Source organism: Pyxicephalus adspersus, chromosome 3 (genome assembly GCF_032062135.1).
Source record: "Pyxicephalus adspersus chromosome 3, UCB_Pads_2.0, whole genome shotgun sequence".
Lineage (NCBI taxonomy): Eukaryota > Metazoa > Chordata > Amphibia > Anura > Pyxicephalidae > Pyxicephalus > Pyxicephalus adspersus.
In genome coordinates, this window is record NC_092860.1 from 89958899 (window position 1) to 89973473 (window position 14575).

At 35.8% G+C, this 14575-nt stretch overlaps 1 protein-coding gene across 3 annotated transcripts in view; it reads left to right on the top strand.

Annotated features, from left to right (window-relative positions):
- BANK1 (B cell scaffold protein with ankyrin repeats 1) overlaps positions 1–14575 on the top strand; it is a 154898-nt gene that overhangs the window by 30012 nt on the left and 110311 nt on the right. For all 3 annotated transcript variants that reach the window (XM_072405629.1, XM_072405630.1, XM_072405631.1), the window contains one exon: positions 5438–5549. In XM_072405629.1, coding sequence (XP_072261730.1) covers positions 5438–5549 — 112 coding nt within the window. The remainder of the gene's footprint in view (positions 1–5437; positions 5550–14575) is intronic.

The following is a 14575-nucleotide window of genomic DNA, read 5'->3' on the forward strand; positions in this document are numbered from 1 at the left end:
ATTAATATAAATCAGGCCTATTGATGGGAGTTGAGCTTCTATCAAAAATAGCAAGTTTTTATAGCATACTTGCCAATTATGGCACAGACTTGGATTTTGTCATTGCTGTGTCCTTGGAACCTATCTACCTCCCATCTCCTCTGGTTCCAAGGAGATCCTCCTCATCCATGGGATGACCATTGGTGATGGTAACTTGTTCACACTCCTTCACCAGTACCTGCTCATCAGATCCACTCAAGACATTCACTGAATGCTAAATAGTTGTTACCCAAATGTTTTGTGCATTGCTTTACAGCAAAGAAAAAGCCACTAGTTTTCCATGATTCCTTCCAAAAATATTTAGCTGATACTTTATATATATAAAATGTGTCAGTGGCGTATGTGTTAGATTTCAAAACATTGTACTGTAAGATATTTTTCACGTTCTTATTACCTTGGGCTGATACAGTACATCACAGTATCTCTTAAATTTATATAAACTTTTTTTCTGTGAACACACATACAGATAATATTTGCATGTAAAAATCACTATTCTAAAAGCATTTACACAATTTAGGAATCTAACAAAATATAAATGTGTGATTTTTCAAAGATTGGACAAACCTAAGTATACTATAACAAATGCATTTTAATTTCCCTGATTTGTGAGACAGGCATGTAAGTGATGTAAGTAAAAAAAAAAATATAGATACATTTCATTTAATTCCAAATAGACAATCAGGACCATCATGATGCACAAAAGCTGAGAAATATATGTAACTGAAATAGAATATTTTGTAAGGCTCCTTGATGTAATATATAGATAAAAGGAAACGCATATACTGAAAATGAAGAAACTTCCCAGTGTGATGACTAAACTTTTTAGAATTAAGAAACTGACATGTGAAAAGTAAAAACGTTATTGTGATTCTACCGAAATAGTTCTTTGCTAGAGTAAAAGGTCACTGAGTACGCTGTCAATCATGCAAGAGCTGAGCTTGCTCATGGCAGTATAATCAAATAATGCATATGTCTTTGCCAATTGAAAAGGTGTCAGATGAAGTTGGGGAGCAAATACAGCTCTTGTTTTTCTAGCTGTATCAAAAGTCATTCACTTGACTGCACATAACATTGATTTCCTGAGCTGGACAGCAAAATTCATTCCCCTCTTTTATTGTGTTTAATCATTACATGACAAAAAAAAGTTGTGTATTTTTTTAGTGTTTTTAGGTCAATGACCTTGTAAATTACAGATACAGAACAGCAAAATAAAGAAATTACAGACTAGGGGAAATACAATAATTGTATCAACAATGTCTTGAATTTTCACAAACCTAGTAGTGTTTGGATGAAAGTCAGCTGGATTTGGGTTAAAGTCAAATTTGTCATAAATGTTGGTAACTCCTTTTGGTGCTACAATGATATCAATAAAGAAACAAAATAAAAGTCTGCTGCTGACATAATTAATGAACTAATTAGTCACTAACTGTTCTACACAAGAGATACAATTTGACACTATAGTGTCCCAGTTGTTGCAGATTTGTTATCAATTATGCAAACCTCCTAGTTCCTCGCCAAAGCTGCTCATTTTAAGTGAGATCTGGTGACTGTGAAGGCCATTTTAGTACAGTAAACTTGTTATGTTCAGCACTTCATTACTTTCTGAGTTTTTTTTTTACATGGAGCATTATCCTGTAGGAAATAGCCAACAGAAGATGAGTATAATGTGGTCATAAAAGAGATGGGCATGGTCAAAAACAACACTGAGCTAGGTTAAATCATTTAATCAATGCCCATTTGGTACCAAGGGGCCCAAAATGTGTCTTTAAGTTTTCCCTCACGCATCATTACACCAGCAGCAGCAGCCCGAACCATTTATACAAGGCATGATGGTTACAAGCTTCCATGTTGTTGACACCAAGCCCACTATCCACATGTCTCGGCACATATTGATTCTTTTTAGACCAGGGACGTTGTAGCCTCATGTGCCTGTTTTTAAGTGACAGGATTAGCATCCAGTGTGGTCTCCTGCTGCTGTAGCCCATCTGCTTCAAGGTTCAACGAGTTGTGTATTCAGAGATGCTTTTCTACATATCTTGGTGGTAACCAGTGGTTATTTGAATAAATCTTACCTTTCTATCAACTTCAACCATTCTGCCCATTCTCCTCAATCATCTGGCATCAACCAGAAAAATCCAATCTAGTTGATACTTTTCCTTATTTGGACCATTCTCTCTAAACCCTAGAGATGATTGTGTATGGAAATCCCAGCACATCAGCAGATTCTGAAGTTCTCAGATCAGCTTGTCAGACACCAACAACCATGCCACTTTCAAAGTCACTTTTCCTCCCCATTCTTGCGCTCACTTTGAGCTTCAAGAAGTTTTCTTGATAATGTGCCTGAGTAATAAAACTCTTCAAGGCTGGAAAAGATAGACTATCATGGGTGATCATGGGTGACCCAGCAAACCTGGAATGGGTTTCTTAGAAAATTGTTTGTGAGTATCTGCCAAATGCTTTATATCCTGGACAAAGTCCATTCCAGGTTAGCTGGATCACCCACGGTCACTCATGATAGTCTATCTTCTCTGCTCTTGGAGAGTTTAAGAAAATTAGGCCCAATGTCAACATGCCTTATGCATTTAGTTACTGAAATGTGTTTGGTTGTTTACATATATGAATTACCAAGCAGTTGAACAGATATACCTAATAAAGTGACTGGTGTGTATATTTCCAAGGGGTTACACTTAACCTCTGAAACAATAAAAAAGTTATAGTTTCAATCAATTAGAAAAAAAAAATTAAGTTAGGTTAGTAGAGTATCTTACATTTATAGATTAGGTACCATTTAAAAAACTGTATTTTCTACATGTTACCTGATCAGTTTTTGTAGCCTGAGACAAATAATATATAAAGCATGTAAGGTTTAGTTGGTGAACAATATCAGGTTCATAACACACACATGCTTAGCTTACTTTTCAGCTTTAGTCATTTTTGTCAAATGTAATAACCACAACACAGTTTAAATAGTTAAGCAGCTCTGAAGTATGAAATAAACATCTTAATAGTGTCAATGCAAACTAATTTAAACCTGAGATGATGTGTTGTTTAAATGACAAAAATACATACTCATATACTGCCCTGATAGTTTTTATATTTAGGAAATTTTTTTTTCTAATCAAGTACATTTCAAGGAAAATACATCAGATGATGATGGTGGCAGATTGTTTCTTGGCTAAACATACCAAAACCTGGCTCAAATGAACCACTAAATTGTAATAAACCCCAAACAGACTAGTAATTTTTGATATATACCAAATTGTGTATAGATTCAGCTACAACTTCATAGAAACAATTGTTGAAAATATTGCATCTGATCTTGAAATTCAGTCACTGTGCATTTGTGAAGTCTAATAGTTATAGGAGCAAAGGTGCACAATTGTTGATACAGATGTCATAATCGAGTCACCCATGCCTTGCCTTGGATAGACACTGAGCAACTTTTTTGCAAACAAAAATACTGCAAAATCCAGTCATTTATTGCTTACCCATAGTGTTTTCCCATTGCATAAATTATCTATATTTATTTGCATTATGCCTTTACATTTTTAAAAAATTGACTGGTCAGTTCCTTAACAGAGCCCCTCCTCCTTGCTTTTCTCTGCCATCTTCTTTTCTGGGAGTGTCTAATACTGTCATGCTGGCCAAGGTCTTCCACGCCACACTACATAAAATTTTATGTACCTGTAGGAGGAAGGTTGACAGGGTTCAGGGAAATAATATACAGCAAGGGTGTAAAATTCCAGTCCTATATTGCCAGAAAACATTTCTGGTCATTGCCCTGTATAAAGCCTTCAACGAGTGGAGGTGGACCTCTTTGCTTTGGAATGTCATTTGAGAGACAGCTGTAAGTCTGCTGGGGCTGCAGACATCATATGCCAGATGGTGGTGTCCAGCAGCAGTCACAGAGTTTTTGTATATCCTAACAAGGGAGGCTTTTACAGGTAACAGGTAACAGGTTTACAGGTATTTCAAAGCTCTCCAAGACTAGAGATAAACACAAAGTCCAGAAACAAGATCCGAGGTCAGGGTCAGGCGGCAATCAGGCAAAGGTCCAAAAACGTAATCCGAAGTCAGGGTCAGGCGGCAAACAGGCAAAGTCCAAGGGTAAGAAACAAGGTCCGGTACACAGTAAAGCAAACTGAGAAAACACCTTAGCACTGGGAGTTACACAGGGTAAAACCTTGAGATTGCTCGCGATAGGACCCGGCGCCCGTGCCTGCAATTAGGAGCAGCGGCGCCGGCAGGACCTGAAGTGCTAACAACAGCAGAACGATGCTGTATGTGCAGCACTCGTTCATGCATTGTGCAGTCCTTAGTGAAAGATCCTTTCCAACGACAATTATTGCACGTGTGTACCCAGCTTTAGACATAGCTCTGTTGAAATCAATGTTCTCAACAAGGCCTCTTATCAAACATTATCAAAGTTAATCAATAGAATGGAGCAGGAAGCAAAACATTTGTGCAAAATGCAATACCTATATCACATAATGAAAATCTTTTTCTGGTCTGGTTTTAGTAACAGTAATTCCATTTGGATGGTGTGGGTTGTTTTTTTTTTTACTCCATGTTTTTTGCTGCTCATCCTATTTGCTGAAAAATTCTGCAAAACACAGTTGATAAAAATGTACAGATTGTAAATCTATCAACGTTTTGACAGTGTAGAAAATGAGAGAAAGTAAAATAAAAAGAATTCACCAAAAGAGATGACATACAGTAAATAAAACAAAAGCAATCTAATCAATTGTCTCAATTGACACTTATACACTTTTTTCATTTTACAGTCAGCAACAATTTTACAAGAATTTGTTCTATTATTCATTTATCCTTGTACAATGTCCAACAAAACTTTGTTTAAAATTTTGTTTTGCCTTTAAAGTATCCATCAGCATGATTAATTAAAAGAACAGAATATTAGCATGTTATTTAAGTATTTGAATTTTTTGAAAGTGAGGAATATCAGTGTGAAAATCACCTTATCACAATATATATATTGTGATATATAGTATTTTGTATTTATATTGTGATATATATATATATATATATATATATATATATATAAATATTTAACATTGTAAAAAGCCTATTGTTTAGCAAATGTTTTGTGGTATGATCCTTTGCTCATTATCATCATTCACTTTTCCAAGGTACCTTTTTATGGTTATTTATATTAAATCCATAGTAATTTTGCTGCAATTTGCAAAAAATAATAAATATCATCTGTTCTTGTAGTTATGTCCATTATATCATAGATTACAGGACAATACCCATAAAATGAATCATTTTTCCACTGAATTTTCAATATTTTCAATATTTGCCATATTTTCCTTTATATTTGGCAAGGGCTAATCATAGTCTAAAAAACTGATAGTTTTGTTTTTACCAACCTACATTTTAGGCATTTGATGTGTACACATTGGATGACCTTGATAAGGTGCTGGCAAAATCATTGCAGAACAAGATTTCATCTCAGAAATTCAGTCTTCATGAAATTAACCAACAAGCATTAGGTAAGTCCCATGTCTGTGCCAATTCTAGTTGATAATGTGTTTGTTAAATGTATACTGCCAATATTTGTAATCATTTAAAGTTGATAGATTCTGTTACCCTATACCTGTTACGTACCCCCATACCAAAAATACAAACAGATATGCAAACAAGATCTGTGTTTAAACTTCATTTCTCATTCTCTTCATGCCTCACATCATAAATTTGGTGTCATTATCCTTGAGCCTCACGTGAAAACCCAAGCCAAAGGTTTGCTAGATTTTTATCACGTGGATTCATCCAGACTACTCCAGTTATATCCAGACTAACTTATTTTTGTTCTCCAATTTTACAAGTGCTTGGAAAACTATGAAGGCATTGTGGTTTTCTGATGTATTTACATTCACATTAAGTACCCCTATGTAAATGCGTTCCTAACTTCTGCTGTGGTGATTTCTTTCTGCACCTTGAGAGTATGACTTTTTTTAACACTTTCTTTGGACTTTTTTATGGTTCATTTTTTTGCATTGTCATGTCCGCATTATTAATATTATTATTATTATTATTATTATTATTATTATTAATAACAAACAGGATTTATAAAGTGCCAACATATTACACAGCACTGTACATTAAATAGGGGTTGCAAATGACACAGGAGGAGGAGGAGAACCTATCCTGAAGAGCTTACAATCTAGGAGGTGGGTGAAGTTTCACACAATAGGAGGGGGGATATGGAATGGTAGGAAGTAGTGAGAGTTTTAGGAGACAGAAGAAGACAGGTAGGCAAGTTTGAAAAATGGGTTTTGATTGCTCTTTTAAATGAGCAGAAGGAAGGATCAAGATGAATAAGACGAGGAAGACCTTTTCAGAGAGTTGGGGCAGCCCTCGAAAAGTCTTGGAGCCATGCATGTGATGAGGTTATGAGTAAGGAAGTCATTAGTAGGTCAATGAAGGAGAGAAGAGAGCGGCTAGGAGAGTATTTTTTTTACTAGGTCAGAAAGGTATATGGGACAAGAACTGTGGAGCGATTTGAAGGCAAAACACAGAAGCTTGAATTTAATTCTAAGGTGAAATGGAAGCCAATGAGGAGAACTACAAAGAGATGTGGCAGCGGAGAAGTGGTATGAAGGATGGATGAGTCTGGCTGCAGCATTTATCATAGATTGTAGAGTAGGGTTAGTGGAATACCAGAGAGGAAGACGTGTACAAGAAAATTGGTGGTCTCGGGACAGGTAGGGGTGGATTTTGTAGATGTTGCACAGGTGAAAGTGACACTTCTGAGACGGCAGAGTTGAAGGTGACGCCAAGACAACGTGCCTGAGGGGATGGATAAATGACAGTGTTGTTAACCATCAGAAATATGTCTGTGGGAAATTTGGAATTTTAGGGGGAAGATGAGTTCTGTCTTATCCAGGCTGACAGGCAGCGCAAAACTTTGTCCAGGACTGAAGGAGACAGGTCAGGGGTGAACAGGTAGATTTGAGTGTCATCAGCATACAGATGGTACTGTAAACCAAAGGAGGAAATGAGACTACTAAGAGGGGAGGTGTACAGAGAAAAAAGAACGGGTCCAAGAACCGACTCTTGCAGGACACCAACTGGAATTACCATTTAAAGAAACTTAAAAGGAATGGTCAGATAGGTAGGACGCAAACTAAGAGAGAGCATTGTCACTGATTCTGATGGTGTTTATGATTTGGATTAGAAGGGGTGATCATTGTGTGTCTATTCGCACATGGGTATAACTGGTAACCTGCATTTCTATCTGCTTTACAGCTTATAGCTCTGCTTTCTATCATTAGCATAGCTCTAAGTATGCAGATAATATTGCACACTGACACTACCAATAGCATTTCTCAAGAATGCCACCTTTCAGACGGAGAGGAAAGGGAAATGATGTGTGGCACCATTTATTTCCACCTACTATCCCTTACCAAATAAAAAAACAATGATAATTGGTAAAGTGAAGTAGTATTAATAGCAGCTGGCAACTGTTCTGTTACTATAGTTGTAAGAGCTTAGTTATATGTGCATCTGCCCATACAATGGACTTCAATTTCATGAACAGTTGCTGAGTGATGGAAACTTACTACTTAACTGCATAAGTAGCAAAAATACGTACATAAATCCTCAAGCACTCACTTCTAATAAACTGTGATACAACTATAGGTCTAACAGCAATGCTACTTTTCTGCTTTTTGAAGATTCAGATTTAGGAGAAATGTTTACGGATTTATCCAACATCCAGCTACCTCAGTCTTTGCACCAGATCAAAATAGCAACTGTCAGAATAATTGTATCCTAAAGGATATATGTACATATGTATGTATATACAAGTTATGTAAAAAACGCAGGAGTATATATGTTGGTAAAATACCATATGATAATAACAGAAAATTCCATGGTGTTGTCTGGATAGAAATAGCCAGCAGTTATTTTGTAATACCACCCAGCAACAACCCCTTACCATTGCCATTACACTTAAGCTGCGTACACACTTGCAATTTTTGTCGTTGGAAAGGATCTTTCACGATCCTTTCCAACGACAAGGGACTGCACGATGCATGAACGGTGCTGTACATACAGCACCATTCATGCTCTATGGAGAGGGGAGGGGGAGAGCGACGGAGCGGCACCCTGCTGCGCGCTCTCCCCCTTCCCTTTCATTAGGATCGGTCGTCGTCCATCGTCCGTGGATCCGGCAGGTCGGTCGTTCGGACGATGGACGACACCGACTGTAAACACGGCAGATTTTCGCCCGATATTTGGCCGATGCCGATTATCGGGCGATAAAAATCTGCCGTGTGTACGTAGCTTTATTTTGCTGTAAAAGAATTTATTGGAGGATTTTTTTTCTTTAGCTTTGGGAAATTTATTAGAGGATTCTTAGAGATCAACTTTAAATTAATAGGCAGGGTCAGATTTCCCACAAGACCACGTAGGCAATGGCCTAGGGTGGCATGACCACTAAGGGCAGCATTACAACACCCCGTAGAACTGGATTCTGCTTCTGCTGGCTGATAAGCCTTGTTAAGTGGGTTTCCCTGGTGCCTGCTACAGCTAACAAAAAAAGAAGCGTAAGTTATTTAGCACTTAGCAAACATACTTTGATAAACATTGTATTGTTAGTTTACTTTGTCTGCTTATGGTCTTTTCCTATTCTGCAGAGGAAACCCCTAGCCAGCCTATACACTAATTGGCACCTTGGGGTTTTCTCTTTTTCCTATCCTTTGTACAATTTTTGTAACTTTGATTTTTTTTTCTCCCAAATTTTTAGATTTTGCATCACATATATAAAATAAAATATTCATTCACTGCTCCACTCCTTCTTGTATTCTTTATTTCCCACAATGTTAGTTTTGCTATCAGATCTTTACACAGTGGCAACAAGAGTGGGTAAATGTCAAATACATTTTAGTGTATAATACATTTCATACGCATCTGATTATAAAAGAAAGGGCATTTAAGTACAATTTATTTTAGTTATAATCAACACAATAAGTAAATATTTACAATATTTTAAAATGTAACTAATTTTGAAAAAAACAGACTCAGCGAAGAACTTGAAAATACTGATTAATTGATAGTTAAACAGCAACAGTTAATGCCAGTAGCAGCTGCAAGAGCACACAAATAGAGGCAAAACACTTGATGCAAGTACTGAATTGCCTTCTTTTAATTTGCAGAGGTTTACAGAGGGCCGGAAGATGCACAAATAGTAAAAGGCAATGGAGACCTTGCATAATATAAAAAGTCTGTTGGGGAACTTCTAATTAACATAAAAACTGTATCCACTCTTAATATAAATATTTTATTTTATGTGGGATACTGGACAAAGGACAAGGGGAAAACTTTTATTATTAGAAGTAAACTATGTTTGCAATCAATATACTGTGGGATCCCCTATAGCAAAAATTATTACTCTTTGGAATGCACTGCCAATCCATGGTATAACATTTTTTTAAGAGTTTGATACTGTTCTTACAGCTAATGTTCTTTGAGTGGAAAATTATGAAGAAATCACTTTCATTTAGGAAGTTGATCTAATACTAGCCTTATCAGGAAAGAATGTTGTCCCTTTTCCCCATTGATACTTCTAGTTTAGTTTTACTTTTAGTTCTAGCTTGAAAGCAACTAGTGAATATCAGCCTAGAGTACCTCTGTGTTTTCTTGTATAATGATCTATCTTCCATTCCATTTGTATAGTTCTTCTAACCTGCCACCATAACACAAGAACAAGGATAAATAAAATTATATTTGCATGATTACAAAGATACACAAATGAAACTCATGAAGCTCATCTGTGACTTAAAACAACCCAAAAACCACAAGAAAGTTAAAGAACTCTAAATGAGGTCAAATTGCTGTTTGATGATAAACTCTAAGTAATGGCTCAGTGGAAGACTGTAAAATTGTAGCTTAGGGCACAGAGTGTTTCTATCAAAATGTGTTGTGTAATGAATTTGCTGGGAAAGCTTTCCTTTGAATAGTGTGCTGAAAATAGTAACTCAACATATGGTTCACTTTCCTGTGCTTACACAAAATACATAGGTTTTCAGGGTCAGCAGTAGTAATTAAGTGTAATCATAGTGTTAGAATCTGACAAGCAAATGTAAATACTGTCCATTCATAAAGAATAAATACTGAGGGAAGTTTACAGCTGTGGATGTGCTTTATGTAATAAGTAAAATACATGTGTTGGATGTGAACATTGTTTACCAGAAACAATATTATCGCACTGGGAAGAACACTAGGTATTAAACCTCCTACAGTAGTGTCTTGCTGTTTTCCTTTCCTTGGTTATCAAATAAAGTATAGGGTCTGCTACAGCATTCTTATAAATAAAGCCCATTCTACATTTCTTGCACCATGCCGCAAAATGAGATCCAGCACATCTTCTCTCTTCTGTTCTTCAGCAGTAAGAGAATGGCATCTTCAGTAACTGGAAGGTCGAAGAGGAGAAGCTTTTTAAGGTGGATCTCAGTTATCTTTCTGGGCTTTTAGTAACAGACACTTAAAAGACAAAGAACCTAAGTTATTAGATCTATATGACTAGAGAAGATAGACCATCATAGGAGAACCTGGGTGATCCAACAAACCTGTATTACACATAATAGCTCTCACATATCTGTGCCCTTTGTCATGGCTGCTAATAAAATAAAGGGAGTCAAGTGGAAAAAGGCAGCTAAGAAATATTGTGGTGGTCCATTACTGCACTTTTTAAAGTTCCCTGATATACATCCTACACATTTCAGCATATATCTAAGTAATTAACCCAACGTTCCCAAAACCAATGCCTGGGAAGACAATATCTAAAACATTGTTTTTTTTCTAAAAAAAATATATTTTTGTTACCACAACACTACCATCATTAATACAATCAATCAGAAGTCATCTTTCCTTTTGAATCCTGCAGTACAAAAATGAATGCTACAATCTGATAATATACTACAAAATATCTCTGTTTACCTTTGCTGTGCTTATGAAGTATTTCTAATATTTTTTTTACATTTTAAGTTACCTTTCTGTATTCTGTTTTTGCACATTAATATCAATTATAGGCATCTTTTCATCTTCCTTATTGGGTTAATCAATTAGAGATATGCTCAGACTTGTAAGATGTATATCAGCAAACTTTATACAGTGCAATAATGCACCACATTATTTCCTTGCTGCCTTTTTTCATTTGACTCCCTTCATTTTGATCCAGGATCCAGGTATGTGAGAGCTATTATGTGGATTATGGGTATAGAGTAAACAAAAAAATAAATCTTAATACTCAATATACCATTCATAAATATTCAAGAGCTCCTTACTCAAGTGTCATTTTATTTACCTATCTTAATCCTGGAAATATCAGATTCTGAACATCCCATCTCAATGATGGTAATCATTACATCATTTTAATTTATTTAGGATTACGTAAAAATAACACTAACCATGTGCTTACCTTCACTAAATTACAACAATTAGAGCTGATATTGATCTTTCCAGGAAAACGATCCCTAAATGCAGAAATTCTTAATCTGTCATGCTGTGAGCAGCTTAGGCTTTTGGTCTGATTGCTTCTGTTTAATTACCATTCTCTGCGTTATTGATCACTCAATCAGATATTACCTGCAAGGAAATAGCATTGTAAAAAATGTGGCTATAAAGTGTCATGGCTCATTGTTTTGGTGTTTTATTATTCACGTTGATTATCTATTAGTTTTGTATGTATTTTTATTATTTCATTTCATGCTATATTTCCTAAGAATCAATTTCACAAAGATTTTATTATTACATTGCAAAAAAATTATTGAAACAATGGGCATGATTTATTAAAGCTTTCTAAGGCTGGAGAGGATCCACTTTCATCAGTAAAGCTGGGTGATCCAGCAAACTATCAGGGATGGGGGGCAAGGGGTACTTCTGAACCGGGCCCCATTCAAAAGAGCTTGATGTTTGCAATGCTGGAGTTTTGGGACATGTGGAAGAGGGGCCCAGGAATTTTACCTAATATGGGGCCCAAATATTTTTGGTGGTGGCCCTGGTTGTTGTTGACACATCGTAAAAAGTAGCTCCAAAAGGAATTATTGGATTGGGTCTCTAACTTGGGGGGAGAGAGGGTTAAACAAAAACATGTGGTCCACCAAACTACCATCCACAATCATGCAGTGTAAAGTAGTATTACACAGTGTCACAAAAGTGACAAATGGGTGGTGTTATTCAAAAGACAATTGGACCTTGAGAAGCATGAACTGTTGGCATTGAATCAATTATGGACATACTTGAAACACATTCAGAAACTGTGAATATGCTTTACATTTATAGCACTGGTACACAAAGCATGCATTGAAAGAAAGCTTAATGTACAAAATAATGTGTTAACATGACATGTTAACTTGACATTTTACATCAGTCTGCATCAAAAATGCATTTATATTTTTTTCTAGCTTTCTTCACTCCTTGGAATATGACAATCCATGAGGGCATTGCTTGCTTGGTGTATGAATTTATGTAACCTCGATATGAATATTTTACAGCTTGAAATGTCAGAATACTGAACGCCCTGTTTATTACATTTGTTGACAGGTTGATCAACTCTAGAGTATTAAGCACATCTACAAAGATGAATTTTTCCTCAGATTTAGAGATAGTAATTGTTTATCAGATAATTGTCGGCTAATGAAATTACATTTACATTTGTATTTGTTTACAACTGTAAAGGTAAAAATAAAAATATAATAATAAAATGTGGGCAGGCAGGTTGTTTATTGAAGAAGGGACAGCCCTTGTCCCTTCTGCAATAAATCCAATGTACCTACCTGTCCTTTTTTACAACCAATAACCTACCTGTTCACCATTGTTTACATTTAAGGTTTACTTCTACTTCACATGAGGACTTTCGGGACCAGAAGATTCTTCATCAAACTGTAAAAAATGTTTCTGCATTAGAATAAAATAAAACTCAATGGCTAACCCTTTTATACAAAGTACATTTTTAAAAATTTTTAATTTCATTGAAGGGGATACTTGCCGCACCATTAAAGACTGAATGGGAAACCCATAGCCTCCTGGGATTAATTTGTCATGTATCCCATGAGGCTGCTAGCCCAATCTCAGGCTTGCGCCCAAGGGGCTTTTTTTTACTGTAAAAAAAATGCAGATCTCACACAAGTGCAGTAAAGTCAACACTTATTTGTTTACATTTTACAAAAGTATGTCGCTCAATCTAGTGGCTTGTAAATTTTTTTTTTTTTTTTTTTACGATAGTTCCGCTTTAAACATTTTAAACTCCAGTTGTAGCTTCTTTCATGAACATTTGGAACAGGTCCTCCTCTGCACTCAAGTGGTTTACCTATTTTAGTTGAAGAAAGTCAGAAAGAGCGCCTCTCATGTACTGGATGATGGACATCATCTTGCACTTCCTGCCCAGCTTACTTTTCTTTGCCCACACTTTTCATTTACTAGATTTCAGTAATGCCGGCATCACATGGGGTCTATACAAAACCATCCTGTTTTCAGAGGCTGGACCCTGCTGGTCCCTCCTACCAGTAATTATCTGCCTGCACCCTAAACAAACACTGCCATCTTCTGTCTTTTTCCTTCTACTTGCCACTTCACCCGATCATGCACTGCGCAGGAGAAATAGCCCGCTGTAAAAGCATGTGATCAGCATATCCTTCCCCTTAGTAAAATAAGGAGATCAGGCATACGCAGAAGAACTAGCCAAGAGCCTCTTGGGATGCATGACGTAGGCGTCCCAGGAAGCTATGCACTCCCATTCAGTCCTAATGGCCGCGGTGATAAAATACAAGCTTCTATATAGAGAGGAAGTGTCCTCTTGTATGGTATTCCGGCAGGGGGCTGAATTTTTACCTTTAATTTACCAGCTGTTTATAAAAAATTAAATGTAAGACTTTTGTTTTGGTGCAACTAGAAAATTAAGTATTCTGCAGATTTAAACTTAAAAATAATTTCATCTGTACAGTTTCTAAGATAACTGTGATACAATTGTATTGCTTTGTTTTGTTTTGTTTTTTTATTTGTAGCGCTATAATTACATGTTAAAAAAATTTTTGTAACTGTTACGTGAAACAACATTTGTACGGATATTGTTATGATCTTTATATATATTGATATGTGCTACAGACATAAACAATTTAGACCTGTGTTTTTTTTTTATTAAAGCTTTGAAAGTGTGAAAAAATAATTTTATCTTTAATGAATATGTTAGTTTGTTGGCACATAGTAACCAACAGATCTGTTTGTAAATTCAGTTTATAAATACATTCAAACAATTCAGATGTGATTGTGAAACAAACACAAATGGGCTTGCAAACAACATTCAATTACAGCATCTGTTAAAGATTCTTTCAATTTTTCATTTGCACTGATTAAAATTCACCTGTCATCTAATTATAGTTGTTCTATAATAAATCATATCATATATCTTGAATATTACACCTACCATAGTCTTATGTGTAATGTAATATAATTACACATAAAATAGTCTTATAAACATATTTGTTGAAAATGTAACAATGATCTCTTCAAAGAGTTT